The sequence below is a fragment of the Hippopotamus amphibius genome, chromosome 9 (assembly GCF_030028045.1).
Source record: "Hippopotamus amphibius kiboko isolate mHipAmp2 chromosome 9, mHipAmp2.hap2, whole genome shotgun sequence".
Taxonomy (NCBI): Eukaryota; Metazoa; Chordata; class Mammalia; order Artiodactyla; family Hippopotamidae; genus Hippopotamus; species Hippopotamus amphibius.
This window is the reverse complement of record NC_080194.1, coordinates 38,831,320-38,854,665: the sequence shown is the minus strand read 5'-3', so window position 1 is coordinate 38,854,665 and position 23,346 is coordinate 38,831,320. Positions and strand designations below refer to the sequence as shown.

The window sequence follows — 23,346 nt, the reverse complement described above, 5'->3', positions numbered from 1 at the left end:
ATCATTTTCAGAATACATAATAGTTTATTTTCAACACTATTAACCTCTCTATGTTTTAAGAAACAAGATAAAGACAAAATTTTCTTTAAATTTTACCTAATTTTTAAATAAACATTTCTTAATAGCTGTTTTTTGTTGTTGTTCTGCACTAATTCTATTTCAATGAATAGAATTTCAATTTGAGCTCTGTTTGCCCAGCTTTAAAAAGTTACCATTCACAGTGATAAATTAAGCCTCAGAAGTGTAATTGTGGGATTTTTTAACCATGGTGTAGGTAGGTGTTTTGTGTGCCCTGGTCAGCGTTACTTGTGCGGTGAGGAGAAAGTTGTCAGGAATGAAGAGAAAAGGCTGTTATCTCCCATTAATGAGATAAGGGGGGAATTATTTCTGCCATGGATATTCATTCTGGGCTTGGAGGGATCCCCACATCTTTTGGAATTTTTAATCCCAATGGAGTCAAAGTTAAAAAAAAAATGAATCAAGTGTACCAGCTCTCAACGCTGCTTATTCCCAAGAATTCCCAGCTTCCTTACCTTTGTATGACCTTTGATTTGACAAGGGTTCCAAGGAGGATTTTTTCCAGTTTCTGTGTCTGTATATGTACGCACACATCTATGTCTTAATACTCATCCTTGGAAACAAGAGAAAATAGGTCTTTTAAATATGTCCTTTGACCTCTGCCTTCCTGTCACCCCTTTGCTACAATAACTGAGGTTTGGACTCACTAGGAAAAATCTGTTCTTGTTACCAAGTCCAAATTCACTCTGTTCACTGCATGACAGGCCAATAAATCGGAGACGAGGTGTTGAGGCAAGGAATATGACTTTATGTAGAAAGCGAGCAGACCCAGAAGATGGTAGACTAATGTCTCAAAATGATCATCTTATTAGGGTTTGGATGCCACTTTCTTTTAAAGCACAGAGAAGAGGAGGAGATGAGGAAGTAAAGTAAAAAGGCCATAAGTTTTGCAAATATCCCCTGGAATGGCCAGCCTCAGGGAGGGGATATGTTAATTTCTTCTCTCTTGCAGCTATCCACAGGTGGACAGGGTCTGAATGTTTCCCTTAACAAAGGCACTGTTGTTTAACATTCAGGCAGAGGGGGCAGGGCCATTATGTATAGACAGCATCCTTTCAGTGAACTAAAGCAATGGGAAGCGAAGGTTAAAGTAAAGGAAACAGATCCAACATGTGGTCAGATTTGGCTCTTCCCTGTTACACCCTTGAATTATTGACAAATGATTCTCCAGGGTCATTGATGCCCAAATGACTCTCCAGGGAAATTGATGTCTTTTCATTTACTGAAATGCCTGATCCTCCAGTTCAGGATGAAGCACCTAGTTACAAGAAAATGAAGACCTGAATTTTTACAGACATCAGAAAGGATCTGCACACTGAGGGGCGTTCACTTTCTAGCAGAAGTTTCTGGCCCCAGAAATAAAGCCCTCTACTGAAAAGAATATGACATCTATATGTAGTTCCCAGTCACATATTTTCTTCTCAGTGAAAGCCCAAAGAATGTGTCCTGGCATTTTATCAGTAATTGGTGCTGAGAAAACTGGATAATTACATGCAAGAGAACGAGCATTGAACATTTCCTCATGCCCCATTTTTGTTCTTTTCATGTCCTCAACAAATTGGATGATGGTCCCCCACTTTAGGGGAAGCAAGCTAATTTATGGAGTCTACGGATTCAATTCTTATTGTGGTGGGAGTTCCCCAAAAACAAAGTAACACTAGGGCCCAGAGGCCATAACTCAACTATAAAGGAATGCAGTTGGATCCTGCGGTTATCTTTATGTGCTCATTAACTCTGAAGCCCCTTTCTCCCATGGTTCCTGCATACCTATTAGCCTATAGTGTTGAAAAAGCTTGCACAACTTGAGAGTTAAGTTTCATTTGGGGCAAAATGAGGACTGCAGACCTGGAGACAGCCTTTCAGATAGCTCTGAGAAACTGCTCAGAGGAGGCAAGGGGAGGAGCTAGGATGTATAGAGTTTTGCAACAAAGTGCAGGTAGTCAGGAACATCAAAAGATTACTGTTAGTTAAAGAAACCAGATATCTCAAGTTAAGGAATTTAGTGCTTTTCTATGTATGGCAAGATGCAAGAATCTGTGGTCACTGAAATCATACCTTTAATATGTAATTCACCTACCTGGGGCCAATATCCTTTGTTTTCACATCCTAAGTTTCCTCAGGACTCACCTTGGGGAGTAGCTGCAGTCTGATAGCTGCTAGATAGCAGATATTTATTCTTTCCTTCCTGAATTCCCTCAGGGCTCACCAGCTCACCATCCTTGGTGGCTGCAATTGCTGATGACTGTGACATCTTTTGTTTACTGATTGGCAGGAAATAGTCCATTTCTCAATAGTTTATCTTCTCCTTTCCAACCCACGTGTCACCCCCTAGAGTTTAACTTCTATTTTCCTTCATTTTCTACTGGGGATCTTCTTAGTAGAGGTCAGGCCCCTGATGTGGTGAGTGAATCCTGAACTCTTCTGCCCAGAACATTTATTCACTGTTCTCCAAGGAATCACAACTTCTCCATTGAGGTCTGAAGAATGTTGGGTGGTTTGCAGAGGACAGAATTTGAGAGACACAGAAGAAAAAAACTGAATCATCTTTAGTGAGTTTAATTTGTTGTCTGGAAGCTGTTCTAAAGGGGGAAAAGGCCCAGCTTGCAGGCTTCCTGCTGAGAGTGCTGACTGAAGATCTGTCTGGGGGAGGGGAAGTTTAGGAGAAGGAGGGGGGTATTGGAAGAGGAGAAAGGCTTTGCTTGGAGGGACTGTTGATTTCTCTAGGCTGAATCTACCCACAGCTCCTTCCCATTCTGCAAGACTAAACTGCACTTTGTTAAGGACAGCCAGGATCCCTGATTTTCAGAGGTAGAAAGTCCCTTCCCTCAACAACAGGAGCAAAAGGCAAGAGGTCTCTGAGTCTTGGTATTTTAGTTTCTAGCAGTGTAACAATGTAGTATTTCTGCATGACCATGTAGATAAATTCTCATCCCCTCAGTCTCTCTGTGCTCAGGTGAGGCAGGTTAATAACAAAACCCGGAAAGACAAAGCAAAAATAGGAAAATGCAAGCCCCAGGGAATAAATAATTTATGGCCTCTTGCACAAGACCCTGCCAGGGGCAGCACAAACAACTGGGTCAACGAGATAAGCAAAAACTAAGGAATGCACTCTGGCTTCTGTACATTGATTCTGCATAGATAAACATAGCTATAGGCTCCCAAAAGCGGGAACTAGTCTACAAAAGGAGGAGCTCTCCTTTGGTTCAGGGCTCAGTCTTTGGATGTGCATCCACTGGGCCTGTACCGGTACAATAAACGTTGCTTCCTGCATTATAAGCCTCAGTGTCCTGGTCACCTCTACTGATTCCTCCAACACAAGGGCCTGATGGCGTGACAGCTGGCAGGCCCTGCAGCCTCTTATGTATTCACTGGTCCAGACACAGGGAAGTGCCACAGTTCCTTACATCAGCCACCCAGAACCAGCTCAGCTGAGAGATCAGGGGCAAGAGGAGCATGCAGGAAGAGTTTTTAGAAGTGACATCTGGAAGCATCGAACTTCTAATAACAGTGACATCTAACTTTAACTTTTAAAATCTTGTTAGTCCATTGGTGTTAATGATATAAAAAGATGTCATAGAAGTATTATCATAAGAACATCAAGGGACCCTTGAGGGAATTAAGGTAGAGAAGGCTCTGTATTTCCTCCCCGTCCTCCTTCCTGTAGAAGGTACAGCTGTATGCACTTTTTTCAGGCACATGGATGACACCAGTCACATCTCTTTCCTCACTATGATTTCCCCTCATCTGTCCAAATCTTACTTCATCAAGTTGACTGTGGAGATTATCACCTCTGCTACATATTCCTTCTCACTGTCTCAGCCATAGTCAGTGTTAGACCCTTGTCTTCTAGCCTCATACAGTTCACCTCTGTCAGGCCAATTACTGCAAGTCTTTAGAATTGTTTTGTTACTTTACTGCTTCAGGTTTTATTTTGCTAATATTGTAAGGAATTTATATTAAATAATACTAGGTGACTGCCTAGGAAATAGTGCAGAATGTCACTTTCTGATTCTATTTAGGAAAACTGACCTTTCTCATATAACATCCATAACTTGTGGCTTTATCATGTTTAGAAAAACAGTTTTATTGCAATCACAAAAGAAGAAAGTCATATGGCTTTACCTTTTAGACTTTTATATATTTATTGCCTTTCTATGTCCATTTTGTTTGTTTTTAACTCTTATCTCTGAGATATTTTGAGTTTGTATTTTCATGAGCTCAAAAGTCAATGACCAAAGGCAAGGTACAATCGCCTGACACCATGGCAGCCAACTGACCTGAAGTTTTATCAGGCAGTTGCTACTCATGTTACCGCATCTATCTTCCTGTTTGCTGGGGAGATTTTGCATCACTGCTTAGGGAGTGGTGGGGCGTCTTCCTCTGTATGTGAGGACTAGTTCCAACTGTGTCTCTTGTGTCTACAACTGCTTTGACATTAGCTTCTTGGAGCCCTGTAGGGAAAATAAAGTCTACAACCCCATGGCTGAATGCATGCTCTGATCCTCGCTTCTCTATAGTCTCTTGATGCATCTCAGCATTGGTTGCATCTTGAATGGGATGAGAAATAATTGGAGGCCCCACCACTCTATTGGGTTCATAGCTTGAGTCATAAACTGATTTAATGTCTCCCCTTGACCTTTTTATTTATCAGAGTGTGATCTGGGGCACTTGGTCTTTGCTGCCAGGGACAAATCGCATACGACCTCTAGGCTATTTTCAGTATCTATACTTTTAGCTGGACTACATTTCCAGTGCAAGTTCAGCCTTTTCAGGTTCCCTTCATGTTGGATGAACATGACAGAAATGGAGAGTTTCAGTAGGTCTCAGTTTATCTCTGTGCAGCCTTCATAGCTTTTAACTGTTTTGTGAAGGGCAAAGGGAAACTTACCTGTTGTCTCATACTGGAGCTCTTTCTTTTACCTTCAGACTTAGGCAACCATCAAGAGATGAGTATCTTCTGAGATCTTCCCTTTTTTGTTTATTGCTTTATAGCCCCATTTTCCTGGAGCCCCTGACAGAATTTCTGAGACTAGACAATGGTCACAGAGCCATAGTGAGTCTGGGACAGAAAAAGAATATCATTGTGCTACCACTCTGTGATACTCCCTCTACCTGACCACCAGCAGTGGTTTCCAATCTAGATCACCAATCCCCCCATACAACCTCACAAGGTAAAAGCTGCCAGGTTCACTAAGCTTATCTGGAGGTTACAGCATGGGGTATGGCTGTCTCAAGTGAGCTCTCAGAGATACTCCTTGCAGAGGGTACATTATCCCTGTCATTTCAGCTTTGTAAGGAACCAGACTAGATGGATGTGTGTGAAATCACAGGTTAGATAAACCTAGTGCTGCAAAGGACTGATTACCTTGTAAAAAACCATGAGGACCAGCTTCCAGAGGCCTAAAAGAGACACATTTGGTCATAATAGTCATGATCCCCTTGTGAAAAATGAGGTCTGTGCTTACCAACTGCCATTTAATGTCTATATAAAGTCTTCCTACCCAAATGCACTTTATTCATCAGGCTAATTTTACCACCAACAATGTGATCTGAAAGGCTGCTGACTTTAAATTTTGTTGTAACCCAGTAGGTTTCCCAGAAAAACACACACACAGACACACACAAACATACACACACAACAAAAAACAAATAACAACAACAACAACAACAAAAAATTAGGAGAAGAGTAAGCCAATATTATCTTTACAGGAAGAAATAGGCAAGCCTGTTGTTAGCCCTTTGTTTCTACATATCTAATCCAACTCCCAGTCCTGTCCTTTTAGCTCCTCTTAATTCTCACTCTTATCTGCATTTCCATTTTCACCCTGTCCTTCAAGCTATCATCCCCTCTCTCCTGAGCAGCTGTGCATGCATCCTACCCAATCTTCCCAAGTCCACACTGGATCCATCTAACATCTCACAGCCCAAGTGCACAGCTAGTTATGTCCCTACTCTTCTCTGATGGGAAACATTGATAACTTCTTGCTCTTGGAAAAGAGTTTTTGAATATTACGTAATTTAGAGTCATATTTAATGCCACTGCAGCTTCTTTTGATAACCAAAGACCTAGCACTACTCTGATCACCATCCACACTGGCAGTTTGAAATTCATGTAAGATGCTATGTCTTCCAGGAAGACGATATTTCCTCCACCAAGCACATTTTTTCTTCTTTCTCATTCCATGTTTCATTTAGCTTCTTCAGCTTTCACTTTAACACCTGTGTTTTCAAGTTGGAATTCTTGGAAAACCCTTATTTGCTCCCATTATTTGATTTCTAAACAACATCTATGTCTCTCTAGTAACGTTTTTCAAATCTGCTCTTTTATATATGTATATATGTATGTATGTGTGTGTGTGTATGTGTGTGTTTGTGTATATATATATATAGCTGAATATTAATTTACTGTTACTTCCTAGGTGAATATCAAGTTAGTAGCAGTTTAGACTCATCTTTCTGTTTCTGGGTATTAATCCATTTGCTAGCATAGGATACTCATCAATAATAATTAGTTGATTGACCTTTTAAACACTCAAGACCTCCCAGTACCTCCCAGCTCGTCTGTATCTCTTCATTTCCACACCCCCATTTCATTGGGTATTAGTTGGGTCCACGAAGTTACCTTTGTTTGTCTTTAATTAGCTCAGTGGGGTAGGATGCCTTTGAAGGATGACCCCTAACACATCAAGTTCATCTCCACTCTGTATATTGAAGGTACGTGATCTTTGTAAGTCACCATCTCTGTTTATACAGCTGATAATGGGTTTGCTCTTACCATATGTAGACACACATTGTCATATATTATGTCATGATAAAAGGGAAATCATTGAAAATGTCCAACAAACGATGGCAATGGTTATACTGTACATAAGTCATCAGAGCAGATCTTTGTGATAAGAGAACACTTAAAAGAGAGTTTACTGAAGTATGAGTATACTGATATCGGGAGAAGCATTCCATGCTGAGAGAAGAACAGGTATGGCCAAGGGCATTAAGTATTTTTAGCTTTATTATTGAGGATGTTTTGGAGCATAGGAAAGATGGTGGGTCCCACAGGGAGCTTGCTGGAAAAGGTGTCACATCATCCTTTCCTTTAGTAAAATTAAATAATAAGAATAATTGCACTGGCCCCGCGCCGCGCCACAGGCTCGCGCACTCAGCAGGTTGGGCTGCGGCGGCGGCGGCAGCTGTGGAGCTACAACGCTGCGTGTGAGAGGTCCTAGACGCGGCTGCGGCTCCGGCTCGGCCACCCTCACGGAAGTCTCGGCGCCGGGTGCTGAGAGGGGAACGGCTCTAGCCTTGGGACCCCCGAGCACACCCCTGGCTGCTCCCGACACCGCCCTCCTTCCCTTCCCAGCGCGGGCCTCGGTCGGTGCTAGGCGACTCCGAGGGGAGGCGGCGGCGCCGGCTGCCTGTCTGTGAGAGGAGCCCTGCTCTCCAGCCTTGCCTCGCCGCCGGGCCCTGCAGGGCCGAGAAAGCTCGGCGCCGGCCCTTCCTCTAGCCTCTCCGTCCACCGGTTGGAGCAGCGTCGGTCCGGGAGCTCTCTGGGCTGAGGCGGCGGCAGCTCCTCCGGCTCCATCATGTCCGCGGGCGGAGACTTCGGGAATCCGCGGAGGAAATTCAAGCTGGTGTTCCTGGGGGAGCAGAGCGTTGGAAAGACATCACTGATGACCAGATTCATGTATGACAGTTTTGACAACACCTATCAGGCAACAATTGGTATTGACTTTTTATCAAAAACAATGTACTTGGAGGATCGAACAATCAGGCTGCAGCTGTGGGATACTGCGGGTCAGGAACGTTTCCGTAGCCTCATGCCCAGTTACATCCGTGATTCTGCTGCAGCTGTAGTAGTTTACGATATCACAAATGTTAACTCATTCCAGCAAACTACAAAATGGATTGATGATGTCAGAACAGAAGGACGAAGTGATGTTATCATCATGCTAGTAGGAAATAAAACAGATCTTGCTGACAAGAGGCAAGTGTCAATTGAGGAAGGAGAGAGGAAAGCCAAAGAGCTGAATGTTATGTTTATTGAAACTAGTGCAAAAGCAGGATACAGTGTAAAGCAGCTCTTCCGACGTGTTGCAGCAGCTCTACCTGGGATGGAAAGCACACAGGACAGAAGCAGAGAAGACATGATTGACATAAAACTGGAAAAGCCTCAGGAGCAACCAGTCAGCAAAGGAGGCTGTTCCTGCTAATCCCCCATGGCATCTTCAACTTTCCTCCAGAAGCTCACTGCTTTGGCCCCCTTGCTCTTTCATTGACTGCGGTGTGAATATTGGCTTGAACCTTTTCCCTTCAGTAATAACGTATTGCAATTCATCATTGCTGCCTGTCTCGTGGAGATGATCTATTAGCTTCACAAGCACAAAAAAAGTCAGTGTCTTCATTATTTATATTTTACAAAAAGCCAAATGATTCCAGCATATTCCAGTGATAACTTTAAAAATTAAATACATTTTCTTAACATTTTTTTTCCTTTTTAATGTTATGAGAATGTACTTCAAAATGATGGAAATCTCAGCAGTATATGGCTTGGTTAAGGAGCAGTTGTTCATAGCAGCACTTGCCTAACTACTTGGTCTCTCCCTGCTTTACTCACTTCTTTACCACATATCCTATTCCTATCCTCCCTCCCTCAAAACAAACAAGAGGGGGCACAGCAGTAGTCACACCAAGCCCATTGGAATTATCCTTCAGTTTTAGTGATACCACTTGCTCTAGGCCTTGGGCCAAAATATCCAAAATTATTTTTTGAGCACTGATATAAATTACTTATACCTTAATTGAGGTCAGAACTCAACTATCATGGTAGGCAGTGCTGAAATAAGAAAAGGGTTCTGGTGCATCTTCAGAATGAGTCCTAATGAACATACTGAGTACTTACAAGTAAGTGAACATAAAATATATTTCTGACCAAAACAAATGATCCTTTCACGTGTTAGACTCTGGGAGAGAAAAGTAAAAGAACAGGTTTTAAATATTTAATTCTTCTAAGAGCTATTTCTCCCAAGATTTTAAAATTGTCAAAATCGAGTTCTTCTGTTTGTTTAAAAAACAAAACTAAACTTTTTTTTTTAGGCAATAGATTTCTCGAGTTTTCTTTTTCTTTCTTCCTTTCTTTCTTTGTTCCTTCCTTCGTTTCTTTCTTCTTTTTTTAAATGCTATGCAGGCAAGGCACTGTAGAAATCAAATTCCTTTAAGAAGAACCAGTGGAAGAATTTAAATTTGGTCAAAACCAGTAGAAATAACGATATCTAAAGCTTACCAACTAAAGAATCCTCAACAGAATAGCAAATACTTTGCCTGGACATTTGAGGTCAAATTGAAAATGGAAACAGTTTTCCTTTAAAGCTCTAGAGGGAGATCTGAAAAAGCATACATAGAAGAGGGAAAGGTGAGAATAAAAATAAAACTTAACATTTTGCAGATTTATGCCTTATTTTTCAGCATTTTTTTATGTTGGGTCTCTCAATCTGGTTTTGCTTTTTATTAGATCTGTATAGTTTGGTTAATTAACTAGTGATTTACTTTTATATTTAAGCTATAATTAATCTTTTTTCTTTGGTGATATTTATTTCTTTGCCTTTTTCTAAACTACTTTCAGTTTTTAGATGTTTTATTCAGTCTATTTAGAGCTTCATCACAATGGCAATATGTATTTCCATTAAAACACTGCAAACAAATATACTAGGAGTGCACCATTTTAATCTTTACTAGTTATTGTGAGATTGCTGTGTAAGTTAATAAACACATTTGTAAATACATTGTTTGCAGGAAGAAAATTTCTGAATTACAGCTCAGGAAAAGCCTTCTGAATTTATGTTGTAAGCATTACTTAACACAGTATAAGAATGAAACGACAACAAAAAATATCTTCATACTTCCTCATCCCCTCATTGCGACAAAACCTTTAACTGGGACAACCTTATTCCCCTCTCTTTCCTCTTCCTCCTCCACTTCCCGCTTATTGTCACCTTGTAATATTCAGAGAGCACTTGGATTATGGGTCTGAATAGAGAAATGCTTTCAGATAATCATTAGCCCACATACCCCAGTAACTTGTACTCAAAGATGGGATGGAGTTGTAAAGTGCTTTTATAATACAATATTATTGTTAAAGGCAAGGGTTGACTCTTTTGTTCTATTTTGACATGGCATGTCCTGAAATAAATATCAATTCAATATGGCAAAAAAAAAAAAAAAAGAATAATTGCACTGATAAGGATGGAATTTGTTATGTGACATGAACCAAATGTAAAGTATGTAAAAATATTGTGAAATGTCCCTTTTGTCAAGTGACTAAGCTCCTTCCCTTGTATCTCCATGTTTCCTTTTTATCTTTCAATAATTTGGTCTTGGTGTATACTTGATATATACACAATTAGTATCATGTATCTCTATCTTTCTTACTCTGCCCCCTTTTATCCTTCCCAATAGTGCAGGGATCTACGAACAAGAGAACCCTCAGAAATCAAGATAGGTAGGAGCAGAGGAGCAGCTGCCGTGGCTTCAGGAATCTTGGTGAAAATACAGGAGGAAGTGACCTGCCCCATTTGCCTGGAGCTTCTGACAAAACCCCTGAGCTTTGACTGTGGCCACACCTTCTGCCAGGCCTTCATCACTGCAAACAACAAGGAGTCAGTGGTTGGCCAAGAGGTGGAGAGCAGTTGTCCTGTGTGAAGAATCAGTTACCAGCCTGGGAACCTGCAGCCTAATAGGCATGTGACCAACATAGTGGAGAGGCTCCAAGACGTCAAGCTCAGCCCTGAGGTGGAGCAAAACAGAAATCTGTGTGTGCACCATGGAGAGAAACTCCTGCTCTTTTGTGAGGAGGATGGGGAGGTCATTTGCTGGCTATGCGAGTAGTCCGAGGAGCACCGTGGTCACCACACTTTCCTCATGGAGGAGGTTGCCCAGAAGTACCAGGTAAGAGACCAGATTGGAGGAAAGACAGGGCAGAAAATGATACTTAATGGGAAATCTCCACTTTGCATTGGACTTTATCTTTTCTTCCTATACCCACCTTCTGATGTCTGAAGGAAATCTGTATGTATTCCCTCAATACAAAGTAGTAACCTTACACACAGACTCTTAGGCAGGAGTAGATATTCATGTACCTTATGCTAATAAGTGAAGATATGGAGCCCAAGAGAAGCTCTCATTACCCCTTTGAACAGGTGGGGTAACTAGAACACTGGGTGGATTGTGGTGGAAATTCTTTCCCTGCAGTAGGATTTGGTTTCTTCCAGAACAAAGAGAACCAGTCTTCTTTGGAGAGAAGATGGTGACTTCTATCTCTTGAGTCATAAAGAACATATTCCCCACCTCAGATTTTTCTTTCAAGTCATAGACTTTAGTCACTGTTTTCACAGTTTCCTTTAAAGCCTATTCTCTTTGGAAATCAGCCTCCAGTCTCCCCCATTTATCCTCTACAGTGATGCTGAGAAAGTCCATAGCTTGACTCTTGTGTCTTTCTTTTCTCAGAGAAGAAGCTCCATGAAACCCTGGAGAGGCTGAGAAAGGAACAGCAGGAAGCTGAGAAGATGGAGGTTAAAGTCAGAGAAGAGATCCCTACCTGGAAGGTAGGAGGAGACATTTCCTGAGGGAGTTAGACATGTATCTGGGCAGGACTTGGGTTAATTACAAGGAGCTGCCTTCCTCTTTGTTCACTGACAGTTAAGTCACTTGACTAGCCCTTTTGTTCATCCTTTCCCTGATAGGGGTGGTGCTGAAAAGTGAAATTATCACGAATGAACAGAGATACTGGAAGGGAGGTATTCTTATGGAGGGACTCTGGTGAGGATGACTAGTGAAATTCATATTCCATTCATGTCATGTGTTTTAGCCTTTGGCGCTTCTGAGGGAGACATCTGGCAATGGTTCACGGTGCAGTCTTCAGGGTTCAACTTTTGTCTGAAGGTGGTGTGAGGGCGTCAGGAGTAATGCAGGGAGACATGAGAGTCCTGGACAGCTGTGTGACAAACTGAGTCATGCCCAGGAATCCCATTTTGCCTCAGGGCTGGCTTCAGTGATACAGCCTGGAAGCCATTATTCTGGAATGTGATGGAGAGAAAATAATATGAAAAGTCAGGTTCCCCAAGAACTACTTTTCTCCGTCTACCTCACTTCCATGTGGGAACTTCCCAATCAGAATTGTTCTTTTTCTGGCTCCTACTCTTTGTCTAATAGTCTGAATATCACCCCCCCACCCCCCTCTCTCTCTCATTTCTGAAGAATCAAATACAAAATGAGAGACAAAAAGTCCAGGCAGAGTTTAAAATACTGAGAGCGATCCTGAACAGTGAGGAGCCGAAGGAACTGCAAAAGCTGAAGAATGAGGAGGGATTGATTCTAAGTAACCTGACAGACTCTGAGCATGAGCTGGTCCAGCAGAGCCAGTTGGTGAAAGATCTCATCTCTGATTTGGAGCATCGTTTGCAGGGGTCAACAGTGGACATGCTGCAGGTAAGACTTGGGAAGAATCCCCAGCATCTGAGACATGAGAGAAGTGAAGACGAAATTTCCATCTCTTCTGTGTTGCTGTGCTCTTTCTGGTGTTGTCACTAAGGTTGCTTTGACCCTGCAATACACTTTCCCTGCATCTATTTCAGAGGTTATAGGAATAATTGAATGTATGGATTGAATCTAGGAATAACAAGGGAAAACTATTTTTATTAATGTATCTCAGTGCAAAAATGTGACTGTCTAGAGAAGGTTCATTGTGTCCAGTGATTTTCTAAAGGCCCCTGTTATCTGTAATCCAGTGTTAAGCATTTAGCAGGTGCCTCTTCATGACCCAGCTTAGTCACAAACAAACAAATTCATTCAGATTCCAAGAGGTGTTTTTCTTTCCCCCTCATTCTGTTGAGATTTTATTTCTCTTTTTCCATTTTTGAAGACAGTTTGTGAAGAACTGTTATTTATTCTTTAAATCTTCAATAGCATTCACCTAGGTCACCATTTCACTCTGGGTTTTTCTTATTGGAAAGTTTAAAACATATATGTACATTTTTTTCTTTTTTACTTGTATTAGGATTCTTTAGATATTTTATAGTCCTTGAGTCTTTTTTTGTTTGTCTTTTTGGAATTTGTATACTCTAAGTTGTCTGATTTGTAGACATAAAGTTGGTTATAACAATCCCTTACCATCCCTTTAATTTCCTTTTTTTTAAAATTGACGTAGGAATAAAGGTGATTTTATTGGATGTTTAATTAATTTCATGAGTCATTTTCAAAACATTTTCACTTGATATAAAAATACAAAAGACAGTAAAGTTAAAATATAACATCAGTTAATTTAAAATAATAGTAACACTTTCAGCTCAAGCAGAAGAAAATAAAAAAAAAAATCATTCAACAGAGGTACTATGATTTTCCCATTAAGAAGCTAGCTAAAGACATTTAAGTTTCAAGACAAAATTTAAAATTCTCCTCTCTTTTAAAATTTTCATGATAATTCACTTCAAACCTTAATCTTATGTTTTTCCATTTTATGTTGAATTTCTATAGGAACTCAGAGTAATGTCCCCTCTTTTATTCCTGATTTTAGTGATTTGCTTTTTCACTTTTTTCTTGCTTAGTTTATTTATGCTTTGTCAATTTTATTAACTTTTTTCAAAAACAAAAATTGTTTCATTGATTTTATCTATTTTGTAACCTTTTTTATTCATTTATTTCTGCTCTTACCTTTAGTGTTTTCTTTGTGTGTTTGTAAATACTTTTGCTTGTGTGTGTGTGTATGTTTGTGTGTGAGTTCTGGTCTAATTTACTGTTTTTTTCTTAGTTTCTTTTTTAAATTAATTTTTTATTTACTTATTTTATTTATGTATTTATTTAATTAATTTATTTTTAAAGCTCTTTATTGGAATATAGTTGCTTTACACCGTTGTGCCAGTTTCTGCTGTATAGCAAAGTGAATGATCTGCATTTATACATATATCCCCATATCCCCTCCCTCCCATGGCTCCTTCTCACCCTCCCTATCCCACACCTCTAAGTCATCACTGATCATCGAGTTGATCTCCCAGTGTTATGCAGCAGCTTCCCACTAGCTGTCTATTTTATATTTGGTAGTGTATATACGTCAGTGCTACTCTCTCACTTAGTCCCAGCTTCCTCTTTCTTAATTTCTTGATGTGAAACTTAGTAGATCACTGATGTGAGACTATCTTTTCTGATACTGTTTTAATGACATAAGTGCATTGCCTTAGTTGTTTTCCATACATTTTGATTGTTTAGTTTTTTATTTTCATTCAATAATGAAATTTTGAATGAAATTCAAATGCAATTTCTTTTTATTATACCATGGATATTTGAAAGTGTATTGTTAATTAGAAATACTTTGTTACTTGGTGGTTTCTGAGTTTTACTTCTGCTGTGGATTCCAAATTTAATTCTATTATAATCAGAGAATATATATTTTATTACTTTAAACTTTTAAATTCACTGATACTTCTTTATGGCCTAAGGTACCGTATGTCCAGAAACATTTTCATTATGAATTTGAAAAGATTGTGTATTCTGCATTCATTGGGTGAAATGGCCTGTGGATATCAGTTAGGTCTATTTGGTTGATTGCATTGTCTGTGCCTTTTATAAATTTGATGGTTTTCATAAAAGCTATTCTTTCAGCATTGACAGTGAGTTATTGAAATGTGCAACTACTATTATTGAATTGTCTATTTTTCCTTTTAATATTGCCTTGTGTATTTTGAAGCTCTGCTGTTAGGTGCATGTACATATATACATAGTATCTCTTTTTCTTTTTCTTTGGCTGGGTGTTTGTTACTGCACACAGGCTTTTTCTAGTTATGTGGCAAGCAGGGCTACTCTTCACTGACTACTGACTTGGATGGGCTTCTCAGTGCAGTGGCTTCTCTTGTGGTGGAGCAGAAGCTCTAGGCACTCGGGCTTCAGTAGTTGCTGTACATGGGCTCAGTAGTTGTGGCCCAAGGGCCCTAGAGCGTGGGGGCTTCAGTAGTTATGGTGCAGGGGCTCAGTATTTGTGGTGCACAGGCTTAGTTGCTCCGCGGCAAGTGGGATATTCCTGGACCAGGGATTGAATCCACATCCCCTGCATTGACAGGCGGATTCTTAACCACTGTGCCATCAGGGAAGTCCCTGGTATATCTTTCTGATGTACTGAACCTTTTTTCATTATAAAATTTCCCTCTCATTTTTTCATAATTTTTGTTGTCAAAGTCTATTTTGTCTAATATTAATTTAAATGCTTGAATTTTCTTGTGATTACAGATTGCATGATATATTGTTTTGTATCTTTCTACTTTTACCTATTTGTATCTTTAAATCCAAAATACCTCTCTTGTAGAGAACAATCATTAATTCTTCCTTTTTAACCCATCTGACAATCTCTGACTTTTTAATTAGGGTATTAAGACAATAACATTTAATACAATTATTGATATGGCTGTATTGAAATTTCACTCTCTGCTTGCTATATGACTACTCTAGTTGTCTGTTTTATTCCTATTATAGATTATTGATTATTTTCATTGACAATCCAAGTAAACCAGAATGGCTACTGTAGTTTTCGTACTTCTCTTTCTCCTTAACTAGCTTCTTTTGCATCAAATATTTCTGGTGTAAAATTTTAAGTTTTCCTATTTTCTAACTGTATGTTTTTAGTTTTTTTCCTAGTGGTTGCTCTAGTGATTACAATATGTAATTTCCAATCTTATCATGATCTACTTTAGACTAATACTAACTTAGTTTCAGTAAAAATAGAGACTTCCTGCAGCATTGCTTCATTGCTTTACAGCAACAACACAGTGATGTCTTTAATATGAGCACCTGATCCTATGCAGGCTAATGCCTGTAGGCATCTGAACTTTTTGGAATAGTGGGAAGAAAAGTTCTCTTTTCTTCTGGAGTCTATATCAGGAAATTCATGTTTCCTTCATGAACTGAGAATAAAGTCTATATAGGTGGAATAAATAGAATTAGAGAAAGACACAGACCAGATTCTGATGACAAGGTTTGGGCTTCAAAATTAAACTTTGGTTAAAGTTGTAACTGCCTCCCCAAATCCTTTCTCCTTTCTCACTTATTCTTGTTTTATTTGATTGTTGTCATATACAACAAAAGAGCCCTATAAGAGAGAGGATTTTTTTTTTATTTTTAAATGTTTTTACATGTGTGGACCCAGCTGTTGCCCTAGTTTTTGGTGACATGGAAGTCAGTTTGATATGAAGACACTAAATATATTGGTAAATATCTGTTCAAATAAGGAAAACAGTATCTGTGATGATAAAGAAGTTCAGATGACTAAAAATTTTAAAGAATGTGAACTAAACTGGCTCAGTAGAGACTAAAGTGCAGGTAAATATTCTAGGTTTTAGGACAGTGACTGAGTGAATATTGGTAAAGTTCTGAACAATGAGGTATAAAAGAGGCGCCAATTATTTGGCTCATTGTAAGTTACGTATTAGACTACATAAGTTACTTGTCCTGTGGCTTTCTTACTACTGAATATATCAACCTGCATTTAAGAGACAAAATTAAGTAAAAATAAAACCTTATGCATTTTAGGGGAGAAATTTGCAGGTCTCTTGTTTTCTCATAAATATGTCTCATCTCCAGATACTAGAGCCTCATGCTGTACTTCCACAAGGGTCAAAGGTGTTTCTACCTTTTTGGAAACTTGACAACATCACATGAGTCTTCTGGAATGACTGAACTGGGACTTTTTTTTTGTTAGTAACATTTTGGCTCCCACATTCAGACCATCTCTATTCTCAAAACATAATGGGGGTTGTGGGGATGTGATGAAGCTTTGTAAGTGGGGGCACCTATATCTTTTTGACGGATATTTGCTTTTTTCTCCCTAGGATGTGAATGGCATCTTGAGAAGATATGTGTCAGAGACCAGAGATGGTCCTTTTTGTGCTATGGAAAGAGAATTAAAGTTATTAGACTTATCTGGCAGTCAATTAAAATAAAACAATGCTCAGGCAGAAAAATTGAGATGTAGATTTACCTTAAATTTCTGTCGACAAATTATGGCTAGATTGTCCCATGTATATTGAGAATGGGCCAGATTCTATAGTAAAGAATTTTGGTCATGGAAAGTTGCAGAGTTTGTGTCACAGCAGTATTAGAATAAGGCGTTGCAGTGTTCGATCCCTGTGACTCCATAAATTTAATTTATACTGTGTGTCTTTATCTAACTCAGGTTTCCATATTTAATAGGTGCTTGACTTATGGGAAAGTCAAGTCTTCTTTATTGGCCAAGCACTCAGAATTGGAGATAACTCTTTATGTTTAACTTTCTGCTCTGGGAATAGGAGGTGGGGTCCTTCTATATTTTTCTGTTTCGATTTCCAAAAACAGACTTGAATCTTAAGGAATATTTTGGCTCTGCTGCAAACAATTGATCCATCTTGATCACAAACTTTAGAAGCCAGAGTGGAAAGGTGTCTGAATTTGCACACCTACCTGGCAGTATTAGGCTCTTTCCAAACATATAAAATTCAGACCCTATTAGTTTGATGTACTTCATAATTTCTTCTTTTCTAAGAGTTTGTAATTGTTCCCAGAGATCCTAAAATCTCAGGTGTTAGTCTGAGGATGTCCCTACTAACAGGAAAGGTCTTTGAAGATCTGGGGATTCTCTGGACAGTATTCCCACACTTGATAAGTCTCAAACACCCAGAAGTCCGGTTCTGCAACGTCACTTTCTGATCATCTCCCTGGGAACCCACATCTATGCAGTGACCTTTTTACACATTATCATTTTTTTTAATGTATCAAAGTTTTCCTTTGTAAAATCCATTATTTTACAAATTTTATATGATTTCTACAGAGTGAAGAGGGAGAGGTTAATGAGTTCATTTTGGAAGGAAGAAACTGTCCTTCTGACAGGCCAAGACCTTCCCAGGTCACACTGCAGGTAACTGGGAAGATGGAGATGAGCACATTTCTTCTGGCTCCAAGGTCAGGCGTCCAGTCTCTCCTTTCTCAGTCTCCACAGAAAGATAGCTCCTGTGTGTCAGTGGGGTGAAAATACAGAACGTCAGTGATTTTGCGGGACAGAAAGCCAGAAGTTTGGGGGTCACTTTTTGTCATCTCTAGGAGTGAAACTCTGAAGCTGAGGAAGCCAAAACCTGTTCCTGTGGAACAAATGAGAGTGTTCCGAGCACCTGATCTAAGAGAGAAACTGCAAATGAATCACGGCGAGGAGTCCTACTACAAGTGGGTATCTGTGGGATCCCTGTGATGCCAGGGAAAATGAAGACGAGGCTCCAATTTCTATGTGTGGATAGAGGAGACAGAGGAGGCTGAATATCATGTGCTGATGATGTGGTCATATTTATGGGGCATGACCACGTGTTGGTTCATCCTCTTTCACCAGTTCACTACCACATCAGAGCACCCAATTCTTTCCCTAATCTGGAGAGGAAATAGATTTTTGCTGACTCCTTTGCTCATGTTTAATATTACGGATTTTTATCATTTCAGAGCTGACAGATGTGCAATGGTAATGGGGTAAGGAGAAATTACATTATTATCAAGCCACCCTGTTGTCATCATTTTTCAGAACTTTTTATTTTGTAGTAGGTCTCATGTTTTAAGACCTGTGTTTCTTGTCCCAGCACAGTCAAACATATCATGTTTCTGCAGTGTTATACTTCTCCCCCACAAACAGAATAGAATTCTTCCCAGTTCCCAGTCCAATTATTCCCGATTCCTCTAACAATGCCCAAAATAAAGCTACATCATAGCCCTAACCCAACTCTAATTTTTCTACAGTTCACGTGACTCTGAATCCTCCCAAGGATAAATCAAATGTTACCATTTCTGCAGATTGGAATCAAGTGAGATATGTGTGTAATTCCACACAAAACAATGCATATTAGAATGATGATTACGGTGTCCTGGGCTCCCCTGTTATCAGATCAGGGAAACACTACTAGGAGGTAGATCTGTCAGAGAAACATGCCTGGATCCTGGGTGTATATGGTGGAAAATGCCATGAATCTAATACCAAGTTTCTTGTTAGACAAGGTGAAAATTTTCAACATGTTTACTCAAGATATCAACCTAAATATTGCTACTGGGTTATAGGGATACAGAATCAATTTGAATATAACACTTTTGACCAGTCTTCCTCCTCAGACCCCTTGATCTTAACCCTCCCCATGACTGTACCTCCCCATCTTGTTGGGGTTTTCCTAGACTATAAGGCCGTTGCTCTTTTATTTTTCAATGTCACAAACCATGGATATCTCATTTATAAATTCTCTTCATTTTCCTTTTCTCAGAAAATGTTTCCCTATTTCATTCTTATGAAATGTGATGCCCCCATGACTCTATGCTTACCAGACTATTAAATTTTCTTACATTCACACTTCTCTGTAGTGCCCCTTGCTGCGGGTGCATTTAATGCATCTAAGCTCATCTGCACCATTCTCACCATTTTTCCTTGCTACTTCCCTTTTGTGCATTTGAATGTCCTTCATTCATCATTAGCATGTATAATTTGCCTTATGTCATATTTTTCCCAATATCGTTTGCACTAGGAGAAAATCTTAATTCATCATTTCTCATACCCTAAGGGAAAATGACTGCCTTATAAAGAAAGAGTTGTATTGACGTAACACCTCTGCCAAATTTTTGCAATCTCATTTCCTCTGCCACTGACTGAGAGATGAAGTAAAGCTTTTCAGCAACTTATGTATATTATCTAAGAAGTTGTATAGGAGTCATTTACTAAAGAATGAGTGCTGAGCTGTGTCTCAGTTTATCCATCATGCCCCTTATTCATCAAGTAGTTAAGGAGAAAATGTCATAAATAATATGTTCTAAGAGTGGAAGTTTTTTGTCCAGAGTGTCTGAGTTCAAGTCCTGTCTCTACATATTAGCAGTGTAACCTTGAATAACATCCCTAAACGCTGCATTGATTTTCTTAAAGTAATCTTGGTATAAAAACTGTACCATACGTAAGATTATAGTGAGAAGAAAAATATTAAGTGGAACGCATCTATGAATCTCAACTTAATAATAAATATTTGATATTAATTACTGAAAAATATAACCCATGTTTCGTTATCCAGATTTGTGCTTAGGGGAACAAGGGTTCTTTTTATTGAAGTCTCATTTTTCAGATCCCAGATATTTCTGTGTTGCTATCAAGACTACTTTAACCCTCCTGTTGTTTTATTTGTGAGAGCACAGACTTTTATTACAATTCTGCTGTTGCTACATACTGCTCCTCATCAAGTAAACTAAATCTTATGGGATTTAGGATCTCATTTATAAAAAAAAAAAAAACCTACAAAATTTACCTGATGTAATATTGTGGAAAATTAAACAACAAAATATTTTCAATAAGTTCTGTAATTTCTATCATATAAGCCATTGTCCAATATGGCCTCTCTTCATTTTTTGGCTCCTCTCACTGTCACTGGAATAAATCATTTTAAGTATACATGTTAGTTTATTTTCAACATATCACTCTTGCTATGTTTGAAGAACTAAAATAATTTGATTAAAGAATTACAAGTTTATCTACCCATGACAATTTCAAAGAACTAGAACAAATAATCCAAAAAATCATATGGAAGAGATCTCTAATTGCCAAAGCAGTCTTGAGAAAAAATTATAAAGCTGGAGGTATCATGCTCCCTGACTTTAGACTATACTACAAATCCACAGTAACCAAAACAGTCTGGTACTGGCACTACAGATGATACATATATCAATGGGATGTAATAGATTGCCCCAAATTAATCCTAGGCACTTGTGGTCAGTTAATCTATGGCAAAGGGGCAAGCATATACAATAGAGAAAGAAAAAAGTTTCTTCAATAAGTGGTGCTGGGAAAAACTGGACAGCTTACATGTAAAAGAATGAAATTAGAACATTTTCTCATACCATATACAAAAATAAACTCAAAATGGATTAAAGACCTAAATGTAAGACTGAAATCATAAGACTCCCAGAAGAAAACATAGGCAGAACTCTCTTTGACATAAATTGTAGCGATATTTTTTTTTGGATCTGTCTCCTAAGGCAAAGGAAAGAAAAGCAAAAATAAACAAATGGGTACTAACTAAACTTAAAAGCTTTTATAGTCAAGGAAACTATTGGCAAAATGAAAGACAACCTAGAAATGAAAGAAAACATTTGCAAATTATATGTCTGATAAGTTTTTAATATCTAAAATGTATAAACAGCTCATACAACTCAATATCAAAACAAACAACCAAATTAAAAAGTAGGCAGAAGACCTCAATAGACATTTTTCCAAAGAAGACATACAGATGGCCAACAGGCACCTGAAAAGATGTCCAACATCATTAATCATCAGAGAAATGTAAATCAAAACCACAATGAGATATCATCTCACATTCATCATTATGGCTATCATCAAATAGAAGAGGAAGTCAGAGAATCAGAGGGAAACGTAAGTATGGAAGAAGGGCAGAAGCAACGTTGTTGTCTTTGAAGATGGAGGGAGGGGAATCTTAGATGCTGGGAAAAGCAGGGAAACAGATTACCTTCCAGAACTTCCAGAATGGAACACAACCTTCTTAACACCTTGATTTTAGCTGAGACATATGCTAGAATTCTGAATTATGAAACTGTAAGACAATAAATTTGTGTTATTTTAAGCCATGAAGTCTGTGATTATTCATTTTAATAGCGATATAAAACAAGTATTCTGCATCCAAAAAAAAAAGGGTGTTTGTATTTTTTAAGAATACATGTGCATCTTAACCCATTATTGAGGAAACTAAAAGACTATGTTGATGCAGTCATATGTCATGTTTATATTATTTATAATACAAATATACAGTATTATAAACATATAAAATTTCCATATTGATATATATTCCATGCAATCAAGATAAAAGCTCTGTGTGTGTGTGTTTGTGTGTGTGTGTGTGTGTGTGTTTGTAAGTTGAGAAACTGCTTATAAAACTTTTATGGCAATGCAAAGTGCCAAAGAGGGTTAAAATTTTTTGGAAGAAAATGTTGGAGCACTTACATTCCAATATCAAGACTAGAAAATTTTAGTTGTAAATGTACAATATTGGTGCAAGTTTATACAAATAGACTAATTAAAGAAAACCACAAGTACAGGAACATTCTTAGGCCTCTGAGAATTCTGTCTCAACTGACTGTATGTGAATTGTCTAGATTGAATCTCCTAGGGATCCAATATTCACTGTGTACTGAAACCACCAAGCTCATTCCACCTCAAGGGAGAGGAGTTAATATGTTTGGTTTTGTTTCTTGTCTGGGAATGGGAAATGGAGGGGGCCATATAACCTGAGTTCTATCTCCTGGGAATACAAGAAAATGCATAAATGTTCTCTTTCATCTCTTCCAGAATCTCTTGCAGCCTAATTTTTTTTTTTACTTCCTTCAAATTGATACTTGCCACTACTCCTGTAAAGCAAGAGACAGAAGACAGAGTTTGGTGAGTTGAAAATTATAGTCACTTAGGGAGAAGAAAAATCCTATGCTGGCTCTGTGATTTTATCAAATGACATAGCTTTGAGTTTGTTTAGTGTCCAAGTAGTGGCTGTGCCCTGGAGGACATGACTCTCGGAGGAAGATGTTCTTACACAAATGACTGCATAATGAGACAGACCCTGGTAGAAAACTATTGATTTCAAATACTGTGACTGGTAACAGCAGAGAATTCCTAAAGGAAGAGCTCTTTAGGTAAAGGCTGAGGTCAGAATATTATTGACTGAAGCAGCAGAACTTGATTTGGATGTTTTTTTTTGACCCTCCTTTGTAGTTTTAATGATTAGAAGTTTATTTTTCTCCATATATATATATATATATATATTTTTTTTTTTTTTTTTCCACTGTGACCCCTGAGGAAATGTGCTTCTTGTCAGGAGGCAGTTAGTCTGTGCTCCAAAGGGCTGAGTTGCAATCTAGCCTAAAGTTATGGAGGCATTTTGGAGCTTTCTCTGTCTACCTGTTCTTCATGTCACAGGAGATGATGTGGCCATCATTTTAAGGGAGGATTTTACAGGGACTGCTACTCTCTTTATTCTCGTAAGCTCAGTGTCTGTAGGAGTCCGGTCTGCATCAGATCTGGAGTTGTAATTTAGAATATATATTCTTAAGGGTCAGGGAGCTGCCTTTGGACAGTGGGGACTAGTTACATTCCTCCTAAGTAGATGTTTTGGTCACTTTGGCTAATTAAGGGCTCTGGCAATGACAAAACCATCCCCTATGAGAGAAGCTCACAACATAAAGCTTTGAGCAGGGCTC

General features: G+C 38.8%; 1 protein-coding gene and 1 pseudogene across 1 annotated transcript; both read left to right on the top strand.

The window, feature by feature from the left end:
• Positions 1-7,258: 7,258 nt before the first annotated feature.
• On the top strand, positions 7,259-8,517 carry LOC130861176 (ras-related protein Rab-6A-like). Its single transcript, XM_057749779.1, has one exon. The coding sequence runs from the start codon at positions 7,659-7,661 to the stop codon at positions 8,283-8,285; it is 627 nt and encodes a 208-aa protein (XP_057605762.1). The 5' UTR covers positions 7,259-7,658; the 3' UTR covers positions 8,286-8,517.
• Positions 8,518-8,895: 378 nt separating this feature from the next.
• Positions 8,896-18,680, top strand: LOC130860804 (tripartite motif-containing protein 5-like; annotated as a pseudogene).
• Positions 18,681-23,346: the final 4,666 nt, after the last annotated feature.